This window comes from Carassius gibelio, chromosome B18 (assembly GCF_023724105.1).
Source record: "Carassius gibelio isolate Cgi1373 ecotype wild population from Czech Republic chromosome B18, carGib1.2-hapl.c, whole genome shotgun sequence".
NCBI lineage: Eukaryota > Metazoa > Chordata > Actinopteri > Cypriniformes > Cyprinidae > Carassius > Carassius gibelio.
Window position 1 is genome coordinate 762,710 of NC_068413.1, and position 12,623 is coordinate 775,332.

A 12,623-nucleotide genomic window follows, 5' to 3' on the forward strand; every position below is an offset into this window, starting at 1 on the left:
TACTTCACTGCTTTCCTTATGACTTGATCTAATATTAAAGAAGAATTAAATCCATTAAACTACACTTCACAGGACAGCGTGTGTTTATTTTCTCAACACTCATCCAGACAGATATTTCCTCTCTCTCCATCCATCACGTTCTCTCTCTCTCTCTCTCTCTCCTGTCACCTTCATCATCCTCTCTTTCTGTTTTCACACACTTCATCCCTCCGTTCTCAACACCGTCTTCATCAGACAAACACAAATCACTGTAATAAAGCACACACTTCTGGACGTCTGTGTCATGACCATGTCAGATCAGTTCCTGTGACCCTTGACCTACTGACCTCTGCTGCTCCCTAAGAAGCTCACCTCTTTCAACACACACACACACACACACACACACACACACACACACACACACACACACACACACACACACACACACCTGGACTTCATTTGCACAGAATAACACACAATAAAGTGTGGCACTGTGTTCATTTATGTGCTCATGAGCTGGTGTTTTTTATTATTACTTTAGAAATATAAAGATGAAGAAGCAGAAGATATCGGTGGTTTTACAGCAAAACAAAAGATGGATGATCTAACGTTTGAGATAAAGAGTGTGTGGAGCCATGTGTTCAGCAGACACACCTCTCGAAATAAACACACACTCCCGGCCAGACTCCTCGTCTCATCCTTCAGCTTTTATTCCTATTTTAACGGCTGAAACCCAAACCTGACACCCGACCTGCTCCTAAAAACAGCGTCACATTTCAGTCCTCAAATCAGTAGAGTTTAATTAGTCTATTATACTTTGCTCGGTGTGTTTGACTTGATTCCCAGGAAACTAATTTCAGTCAAGATACACTTACTGAAGATGCAAAACCACATAAGAAGTCTAGTTTTCTTTCGCATTTTTTCTTAAAATGGTTTATATCTCACAATTCAGATGCTTTTCTCAGAATTGCAAGCTATAAATGCAGAATCATGAGATTTAAATGCAGAGTTATGATATATAGATGCAATGCAAGAAAAAAACAAGCTTTGTGTGTGAAACAAGCTTTCGTAAACATAAATCAACTTGTTATCCTCTTAAATGAAGTTCACATTTTTCTGACTGCACTCACACATTTGTTCTGGTTTTAGGCATAAAAACGCTTAATTTTGATTCATTTCTCAGAAAACAAATATTTTTGGTTTTATTTTTGCGTCTCCAATAAATGTGTCTTGATTTGAAAACAATGTTCTATTGTACTGGAAAACAAAACAAAAATACAAGAACATCAGTTTTTATAGCGAGCAACAGATGGGAATTCTACACAGAATAAATGTGTAAAAATGAATTAGGAGCGATTATGTCTTGCGTTTTAGCTTTTTTCCTTCAATGAGACACAAACCACAGTGTTTCAGCATTTCTGTCAGACCACAACTGCAGGATTGTGAAGGAGTCTCTTATTCACACATAACACGATCATGAATATCGGACATTTACAATAAATCAGGCTGGAAAACAGGTCTCAATGCAGTGCTGATTCTCAAATGGCAAAATATAATGCAAAAATGTTAAAAATACACTTTTAACTAGAGTCACTATCATCAGTGTGAATGTAGTAAAACTGATACGATTGTCAGAAACGTCTCTTTGATTTCTCTCGTATGATGAAGGTCACATGACTCTCCTGTCTCTGATCATTAATGAAGCCGAACGCACCTACTGTAATCACATACTGTACAGTTTGAAGTGAGTTATATTTAGGGATGCACCTGAGACAGCGACCTCTCTGACCTCCAGCTCTCGTACACGGATACTCCACGGTCAGGATCTTGTTCTCCGGACAGTCCTCACTGAGAGAGACGGACACAGACAGAAAATACTGCAGAAATACCATAAAATATTTTTTTAATTGCTGGAAATGCACTTATCCTCAGGTCATTCGAGATCATGATGTGTCTTCATCAGGTTTCTAGAAATGTAACATTGCATCAGTGTCTCTTCAGTGAATGGGTGCCGTCAGAATGAGAGTCTGATAAAAACATCCCACTAATCCACAGCACTCCAGTCCATCAGTGAACATCTGGAGAAGACAAAACCTGAAACACATCCAGCATTAAGATGATTTTAACTCTAAACGCTGCTTGATCTGTGCAGATTTCTCTCCTGATTCAGACCAGAACACTGTTTCACTGGAGGAAGTGTTATTATGGATTATAGACTCTATGTGTTTGAGTTAAAATCATCTTAATGCTGGATGTGTTTCAGGTTTTGTCTTCTCCAGATGTTCACTGATGGACTGGAGTGCTGTGGATTATTGTGTTTTTATCAGACTCTCATTCTGACGGTACCCATTCACTGCAGAGCATCCACTGATGAGACACTGATGCATTGCTACATTTCTACAAACCTGATGAAGAAACAAACTCATCCTGATCTCAGATGAACTGAGGGTGAGTGCATTTTCAGCTAGTTCTATTTTTGAGTAAAGCACTCCTTTAAGAAATATTTAATGCACTTTAAAAAAAAAGAAAAACGTAATATTTGTAGTGGTTATGACCATGATACAGAAAATAAGGTTATCACATGAGACATTTAGAAAAGTCACAAGAGCTTACAGACAGGAAAACTGTAAGAGTGTTAGCATTAAATCCATCAAAGCATTTTTGAGAGTATTAATGTCTCTCATAATAATGAAATAAATTCGAATTTAAGATTAAAGTCATTTCGCTTCAGTCAACTTGGATCAGTAAAACGGTAACACTTTACCATAAGGTTTCATTGCATAACATCAGTTACATGACAAACTTCTGAATTTACAAGACATTTTTAAATATGTTAAATATAAGAACATATAAGAATATAAAAAGCGAGCTTTTATAGTGAAGTGTTATCAGTAAACCAGCAGCTGATCTGAGATCAGAGTAAACTCACAAACACTCACTCAGACGCGTTCACGCCGCTCGTGCACAGAAACACGCACAGGACGCCAAACAGTGCGCGCAGGAGACGCGTCATCTCACTCCGGATTCACTACAATCTCTGAAGAGTGTGAAACTGATTCAGTTTAAAAATGTCAAATTCAGTCCGTCATCATCTCACATGTTCAGTCCTGAAGCCACAGCCGCGCGCACCTCCACAGATGAAGCTCCTCCCCTTCCTCACAGCTCAACACTGCTTTAGGCTCATTAATAATTCAGTAGGGTGTTTTATTTTATTTTATTTTTTTGCATGAAAAGTCTATTTAAAAAAGCTATAACAGTTATAATAAGCAGTATGAACTTTCATAGGATTTTAAGTACAATGGAATTTTCTTTCTCAAAGTCACTTTTAATGACATCAAGAATCACGAACAACACTTTTACGGTATAAAACCTATTAACAAAGATAAATACACTAATGCATTTGGGATTTAGAAATTTAATATGCAGAAATATGTAACCTGTATCCTGATAATACAAAAGCATGCGCTAACAATAAATAATATATATATATATATAGTTCGCATTATGGTAAAATAACTTAAATATGCAGTTGTTACTGTGATGAGTTATTTCAACCTAATTCTTAAAGTGACCAATCAATCTTAGGTTTGTTCATTCTTGATATATATATATATATATATATATATATATATATATATATATATATATATATATATATATATATATATATATACTTAATTAAAATCAGATAAATGACTAAGACTTTAACTGCACTAATTATAATTATTGTTGATAAATAAATCAGCTAATCTTCTCTTGTAATGTCTGTTACTAAAGGAATTAAATCCACATTAATTTTCAAGACTAAATTTCAAACAAGTTGCTTAAACATCAACAGTATGATTATTTTTGTTATGACTGTTTGTGGTCTTCACTGATAACAGACCTTGTCTTAAAATATCAAAGGTTTTACCCTGCAGCCTTTTAACGAAATGTGTAGAGATTCATCAGAAATGTTGTCAGGACTATATTTCTATATTTGCCAGTGGTTTCTGAAAGGCTGTGGTTTTGATTGTATTCCTCTGTAAGTTTGTGTGAGTGAAGAGCGCTTGTGATGATCAGATGTGAGTTTAGAGAGAAGCGTGTTGTTGTCCTGCTGAACAATGAGCTTAAACATCTCCTGATGGCCGTCTGGCTTCAGCTCAGTGAAAACACATGCTTCTGCTCATGAAGCTTTCTGACAGAAACCAGCAATGCCAAGCAAACCAAACCTCACAAACACACACCAAACTCACTCATTCCCACCGGTATAACGTGATTCAGGAAAGACATTAGTGAGCAGCCACAGAGAGAAACAGCAGCGGTTCATTACTGCAGACCGCACAAACCCATCTGAAGCGTTCCCACGTTCCCCGTCTGAAGACGTTCTTCTGTTTGTCAGCAGCACGATGACGGATGAGATTCCCACCGAAGCCAGAACAACAGTCTGACTCAATCATTACTGGAAAACACTCTGTTTATCAATCATATGACAAACATGGACATGGTTTTTATGATTGCTTTAAATCTAGATTGTTAGGTATATGTTAAGAAGAGGAGCATTTACTATATCAAGAGATTTTAACTTTGTTTTGCTCAATATATTTGTTTGTCAGAACACATACTGTACATGTACTATACTGTAAACATGCTTGAATCAAGATATACCAAATCATTAATTCTTTGAGCTTTCTTTTCATGTTAATAAAATGATTGTTTCTGTTATTTGCATCTCTGCACTGAACACAGAAGGCTCTTCTAATCTTTTGTTTCTTCTAAGTCTGTGATTTTAGACTCAAGTCTCCGTCTGGAGGGAGTTAAACACAAAAATTCTTGTAAACTCATATAAAAACATTTACAGGGCCACAAATGTACTTCTGAAGTATTTACAGAGAAGTTACAGGATATCTGTGTGTTAAAGTCACAGCGGGACAGAATGAACTCATCGCCATCAGTCTGTGATCTTCCACAATTAAACGTATTTAATTAGAATTAATTAGATGACAAGGTTTAGGATCTTAGATTTATTATATAACACATATACAATAACACATGTGATAACAAATCAGCAGTATGTGTTCACTAACTTGCTCTGCTTGACAAATAAAGTATGAGTTCACTGAGTTAATGGAAATGAAGGAATGCAGATGGATATGAAACAAATTGGACCACAAGCTACAAACGAAGCCGCAGACTTTAACAAGCTGTGTTTATGAGCACAAACGGGTGAGAATCTGTTGAAATCTGTAAAACGGACGGATAAACGTGAACAGATGCAGGTCTGAAACCGTAACATGTTCAGCTTCACCCGTTTAATCATATTAGACTTCAATCCTGCAACAAAACTGTTTTACTACAACTAGTTTTAGGAGCTGCCAGATTCAAAAAGTTAATTAATAAATACTGAATGTCAGGAAAACTTAACAATGTCATGATGCTAAGGTTGAACTATTAAACTCCCTCACATGCTGTACCTTCATTGATCAGTAGGAGGCGCTGTAACATCTGCATTCAGTCAGTTCAGTTCCTCAGTGAATGTGAACAGATGCACAGACTGGAGGATCTATCAGTCTTGTGAAGCCCAGCACAGGTGGATTGTGGGTAAACCCAAATGTTGTTCCAGTCATGTGTGTATTAGTTTTTGTTTATGTTTATGCCTCGAAAACAGGAAGTGAAAGCGATGATATATGACCATAATCATATGCTGATGGTTAGTTACACTCATTCCTGAACTCTGTAACATATTTACAGTTCTTTCTTTTTTGAGTAAAGTTGAAACATTTACTTATAATCAATACAATTAAGACAGACTGAAAGTTATTCACTATAATAAAATAAAATATAAAAGACTAACAAATAGCATAAAAGCATAAATAAATAAATGTTTCAAAAAAAAAAAAAAAAGGACATTCAGTTGGTTATTTTTTTTTCATCTGCTCACAAACTAGTATCATAATTTCTTCAAATATTTTCAGGCCGTCTGTGTTTTATGACTTCATTTGTAGGTTCATGTTCACATCAGCTCTGGATGAAAGAGGAAAAACACTGTCAAATACTCAATGCACTTCATAAAACATCTGATTTACTCTACTAATCAAATAAGCGAAGGAAAACCTGCTAAGACTCTCCAGAAGCACAAACCGATTTTCTCGATGTAAGTGCGGGCATTGTTTTTAAGTGGCTAAATATTCTAATTTATTTAATAATGTCATTTTTGTGATTGTGTGTCTCACAACAACCATCTAAAAAACTAAACTAAATAAATAAATTGAATAAATAGCAGCTGTATTTGTATTTGAACCTGTATTTGCTCCTCCCTTCATCTGTCACTCATGTCTCCTCTGAGCCAATCAGCTTTGATCTTTGGTCTGACCTCCGTTGGCAGTTTTCCACAAGTTCATCAAACAACCGCAGTAAGAATATTTCATCAAGCACGGTGAGTAATGGCTTCTCCTACAATTGTTATTTGCACCTCTTGCCACATGTACAGTTTATCTATCTCTGTCGCTGATGAGGGATTCACATGTGATAAATGCAGGGAAACAGTTAGGCTGACAGAGAAGATTTCAGAATTAGAGACACGCATTCAAACTTTAATTGAGGACAGTAAGAATGTTAGGGCTCTAGATATGGCTTTGGATGCGTCTAGCTCAGGGATTCCTGTACATTGTCCGGTTCCAGCAGAGCCCCTGCAGCAGGGCAACTGGGTGACGGTGAGGCAGCGTAGTCGTGGGTCAAAACACCGCTCTTCTGTTCCGATCAAAACATTAAACAGGTTCTCCCCACTCAGTGATGCACCCACTGAGAAACCTGATGAATGTGCTCTAGTTATTGGCGATTCTATTGTACGGAACGTGAATATAGAGACACCAGCCACCATAGTCAAATGTTTACCGGGAGCCAGAGCGCCTGACATCTTGGCAAATTTAAAAGTGCTGGCTAATGCTAAACGTAAATACAGTAAGATTGTTATTCATGCCGGCGCTAATGATGTTCGACTTCGCCAGTCGGAGATCACTAAAAATAACTTTAAAGAGGTGTGTGAACTTGCAAGCACGATGTCAGACACTGTAATATGCTCTGGTCCCCTCCCTGCTTACCGTGGTGATGAGATGCATAGCAGATTGTCATCACTCAATGGCTGGATGTCTAAGTGGTGCCCACAGAATAACATAGGTTATATAGACAATTGGACGAGCTTTTGGGGCAGACCTGACCTGTTTAAAAGAGATGGTCTTCATCCCTCCTGGGGTGGCGCCACTCTTCTGTCTAGAAATATGGCAAATAGTCTTAGTGTTTATACTTGACTAACTGGGGCCCAGGTTAGGAAGCAGACAGACTGGCTAAACCGACCGTCTGCTAGCTGCCTCCCGTCACAGAGGTCAGTTAATTCTCAGCACATAGAGACTCTTTCACCTAGATATCACACTATAGAGACTGTGTCTGTTCCACGAACTAGAAAATACAAAAAACGTCCAAACCAAGTTAAGGTTAACAATTTAATTGAGGTTCAACAAATAAAAAACAAATGCAATATGGATAAACAAATGATAAAGATTGGCTTATTGAATATCAGATCCATTTCTACGAAAACACTTTTTGTAAATAATATGATAACTGATCATAATATAGATGTGCTCTGCTTGACAGAAACCTGGCTAAAACCTGATGATTACATTATTTTAAATGAGTCCACCCCCCAAGATTATTGTTATAAACACGAGCCGCGTCTAAAAGGCAAAGGGGGAGGTGTTGCTTCAATTTATAATAACGTTTTCAGGATTTCTCAGAGGGCAGGCTTCAAGTATAACTCGTTTGAAGTAATGGTGCTTCATATAACATTATCCAGAGAAACCAATGTTAATGATAAATCCCCTGTTATGTTTGTACTGGCTACTGTATACAGGCCACCAGGGCACCATACAGACTTTATTAAAGAGTTTGGTGATTTTACATCCGAGTTAGTTCTGGCTGCAGATAAAGTCTTAATAGTTGGTGATTTTAATATCCATGTCGATAATGAAAAAGATGTATTGGGATCAGCATTTATAGACATTCTGAACTCTATTGGTGTTAGACAACACGTTTCAGGACCTACTCATTGTCGAAATCATACTCTAGATTTAATATTGTCACATGGAATTGATGTTGATAGTGTTGAAATTATTCAGCCAAGTGATGATATCTCAGATCATTATTTAGTTCTGTGTAAACTTCATATAGCCAAAATTGTAAATTCTACTTCTTGTTACAAGTATCGAAGAACCATCACTTCTACCACAAAAGACTGCTTTTTAAGTTATCTTCCTGATGTATCCGAATTCCTTAGCATATCCAAAACCTCAGAACAACTTGATGATGTAACAGAAACTATGGACTCTCTCTTTTCTAGCACTTTAAATACAGTTGCTCCTTTACGCTTAAGAAAGGTTAAGGAAAACAGTTTGACACCATGGTATAATGAGCATACTCGCACACTAAAGAGAGCAGCCCGAAAAATGGAGCGCAGCTGGAGGAAAACAAAACTAGAGGTATTTCGTATTGCTTGGCGGGAAAGTAGCATATCCTACCGAAAAGCATTAAAAACTGCTAGATCTGATTACTTTTCTTCTCTTTTAGAAGAAAACAAACATAACCCCAGGTATTTATTCAATACAGTGGCTAAATTAACGAAAAATAAAGCCTCAACAAGTGTTGACATTTCCCAACACCACAGCAGTAATGACTTTATGAACTACTTTACTTCTAAAATCGATACTATTAGAGATAAAATTGCAACCATTCAGCCGTCAGCTACAGTTTCGCATCAGACAGTGCACTATAGACCCCCTGAGGAACAGTTCCACTCATTCTCTACTATAGGAGAGGAAGAATTGTATAAACTTGTTAAATCATCTAAACTTACAACATGTATGTTAGACCCTATACCATCTAAGCTCTTAAAAGAGGTGCTTCCAGAAGTCATAGGTCCTCTTCTGACTATTATTAATTCCCCATTGTCATTAGGATATGTCCCCAAAACCTTCAAACTGGCTGTTATTAAGCCTCTCATAAAAAAGCCACAACTTGACCCCAGAGAACTAGTTAATTATAGACCAATCTCGAATCTCCCTTTTCTGTCCAAGATACTAGAAAAGGTGGTATCCTCACAATTATATTCCTTCTTAGAGAAAAATGGTATATGTGAGGATTTCCAGTCAGGATTTAGACCATATCATAGTACTGAAACTGCTCTCCTTAGAGTTACAAATGATCTGCTCTTATCATCTGATCGTGGGTGTATCTCTCTATTAGTTTTATTGGATCTTAGTGCTGCGTTTGACACAATTGACCACAACATTCTTTTGCATAGACTTGAACACTTTGTTGGCATCAGTGGAAGTGCATTAGCATGGTTTAAATCGTACTTATATGACCGCCATCAGTTCGTAGCAGTGAATGAAGATGTATCATATCGATCACAAGTGCAGTATGGAGTACCTCAAGGCTCAGTTCTAGGGCCGCTACTCTTCACGCTTTATATGTTACCCTAGGGAGATATCATCAGGAAACATGGTGTTAGCTTTCACTGTTATGCTGATGATACGCAGCTCTATATTTCCTCGCAGCCCGGTGAAACACACCAATTTGAAAAACTAATGGAATGCATAGTCGATATAAAAAATTGGATGACGAGTAATTTCTTACTGCTAAATTCAGAAAAAACAGTGGTGTTAATCATAGGGCCTAAAAACTCTACTTGTAATAACCTAGAACACTGTCTAAGACTTGATGGTTGCTCTGTCAATTCTTCGTCATCAGTTAGGAACCTAGGTGTGCTACTTGATCGCAATCTTTCCTTAGAAAGCCACGTTTCTAGCATTTGTAAAACTGCATTTTTCCATCTCAAAAATATATCTAAATTACGGCCTATGCTCTCAATGTCAAATGCAGAAATGTTAATCCATGCATTTATGACTTCAAGGTTAGACTACTGTAATGCTTTATTGGGTGGTTGTTCTGCACGCCTGGTAAACAAACTACAGCTAGTCCAAAATGCAGCAGCAAGAGTTCTTACTAGAACCAGGAAGTATGACCATATTAGCCCGGTCCTGACCACACTGCACTGGCTCCCTATCAAACATCGTATAGATTTTAAAATATTGCTTATTACTTATAAAGCCCTGAATGGTTTAGCACCTCAGTATTTGAATGAGCTCCTTTTACAGTATACTCCTCTACGTCCGCTACGTTCTCAAAACTCAGGCAATTTGATAATACCTAGAATATCAAAATCAACTGCGGGCGGCAGATCCTTTTCCTATTTGGCGCCTAAACTCTGGAATAACCTACCTAACATTGTTCGGGAGGCAGACACACTCTTGCAGTTTAAATCTAGATTAAAGACCCATCTCTTTAACCTGGCATACACATAACATACTAATATGCTTTTAATATCCAAATCCGTTAAAGGATTTTTAGGCTGCATTAATTAGGTAAACTGGAACCGGAACACTTCACATAACACCGTACTTTCTACATCATTAGAAGAATGGCATCTACGCTAATATTTGTCTGTTTCTCTCTTGTTCCGAGGTCACCGTGGCCACCAGATCCAGTCTGTGTCCAGATCAGAGGGTCACTGCAGTCACCCGGATCCAGTACGTATCCAGACCAGATGGTGGATCAGCACCTAGAAAGGACCTCTACTGCCCTGAAAGACAGCGGAGACCAGGACAACTAGAGCCCAGATACAGATCCCCTGTAAAGACCTTGTCTCAGAGGAGCACCAGGACAAGACCACAGGAAACAGATGATTCTTCTGCACAATCTGACTTTGCTGCAGTCTGGAATTGAACTACTGGTTTCGTCTGGTCAGAGGAGAACTGGCCCCCCAACTGAGCCTGGTTTCTCCCAAGGTTTTTTTCTCCATTCTGTCACCGATGGAGTTTCGGTTCCTTGCCGCTGTCGCCTCTGGCTTGCTTAGTTGGGGTCACTTCATCTACAGCGATATCGTTGACTTGATTGCAAATTAAAACAGACACTATTTCAACTGAACAGAGATGACATCAATGAATTCAATGATGAACTGCCTTTAACTATCATTTTGCATTATTGACACACTGTTTTCCAAATGAATGTTGTTCAGTGCTTTGGCGCAATGTATTTTGTTTAAAGCACTATATAAATAAAGGTGATTGATTGATTGATTGATCTTACAGACACTCATTCACACGGCCTGAGCGATTACTGACACACAGATGCTGAGTTAAAAGACAAAAAACAAATCTGCAAGAGGAAACAAAACCTCTTAAACCACGAATAATGCAGCTGTCATTTGGAGTTTTTATAATGTGAACATTTTGACTGGTGTTTTTATGTAACTTCTAGTTCTTCTGCATCTTGAATCACGTTGTTAATTATGCAAAACACCACATGACTAACAGCATTAGACTAGTCATGGTTAACAAACAGTTAAAACGATCTGGATATAAACTAAACATCCCAGGTCACAAAAACACCTGAAATCTCTCTTACGTTTACTCTTCAGTCCATTACAGCAGATGATGTTTGTGTGTGATATTCAGACATTTTTGAACAGTAGAGTTTGTACATTTTTCAAATCTGAATATGAGATATTCCCAGGTTATTTTTTGCTTTAACTTCCTTTCATTGTGTAATTAACCACAGACTCATGACTAATGCCATAATAATAATAACATTAAACTGAAAAGCACCTTGGCTGCAGTTATGACGTCATGATGTTATTATTGTGAGTGTGATGACTGTCAGAACTAAGGATGTCAAAATAGCTAAAACACTAAATTAGCATTTTGTACCATGAGCAATATTCGAATTATATTCTATAAGGTGGAAAAAGATTTCTCTTCTCTCTTCTCTCTTAAAATTTTATTAATGCATTTCTTAAAAACAATTAAATAACAAGATCATCTTTGAAAAAAGCACATAATGTTTAAATAAAATGTTTATAAACAATATATAATTAATAAAGTTGCTTAAACAGTTAGAAACAAATCAGCATCACGCATGTGTGTATGTATAGTTTATGTTTTTGATGGCCACAGAACAGACTGCTGTAACTCGTGTGACCTCTTGACCTCTGAATGTTTTTTTTTGCTCAGTTTAATGTGTTAAAGAAACACAAACATGCATTTGAATGGAAAAAAAGAATCAGTGAATTACACTTTTAAAACAGGATTAACTAACAGCTTAAAGGAACGGTTCACTCGAAAATGAAAATGTGCTGAAAATGTCCTCATCTTCAGGCCACCTGAAATTATAATAAACAGATGCATCTTGTTTAAAAACAAAAACAAAAAAAAAAAAAAAAACTGGATGACATTTAGTTCAGGCAAAAAATTTATTTTTGCAATGGTAAAATAAATGTTCAGCAATATCTCCAAAAGATTTCTGAACTTTGGCCAATTTTTTTCTAAACAGAGATGATACGTCAATGAAATATTGCAAACTTTTGTACATTTTTGTCATGTGGAAATGTTTAAATCTTGTAGAGTTACAATTAACCCTGTGTTTGTGCCCTGTACATGTGAAATGCTTTTTACAAACCGTTTCCCGAAGGAAAACAGTGCAGAGTTCAAAGAGATGATAGAAATGAATGAACATGGCCTTCCTGAAACCATTTTCATAACATTTGAATTTTCTGG

General features: G+C 37.1%; 1 protein-coding gene across 1 annotated transcript in view; it reads right to left on the reverse strand.

Moving 5' to 3' along the window:
- The window catches only part of LOC127977739 (collagen and calcium-binding EGF domain-containing protein 1), a 7,714-nt gene extending 4,564 nt beyond the window's left edge, over positions 1-3,150 (reverse strand). The window contains exons 1-2 of the mRNA XM_052582781.1: positions 2,919-3,150; positions 1,747-1,827 (exon numbers count right to left, since the gene is read on the reverse strand). Coding sequence (XP_052438741.1) covers positions 1,747-1,827; positions 2,919-2,992 — 155 coding nt within the window. The 5' untranslated portion in view covers positions 2,993-3,150. The remainder of the gene's footprint in view (positions 1-1,746; positions 1,828-2,918) is intronic.
- Between the last annotated feature and the right edge of the window lie 9,473 nt (positions 3,151-12,623).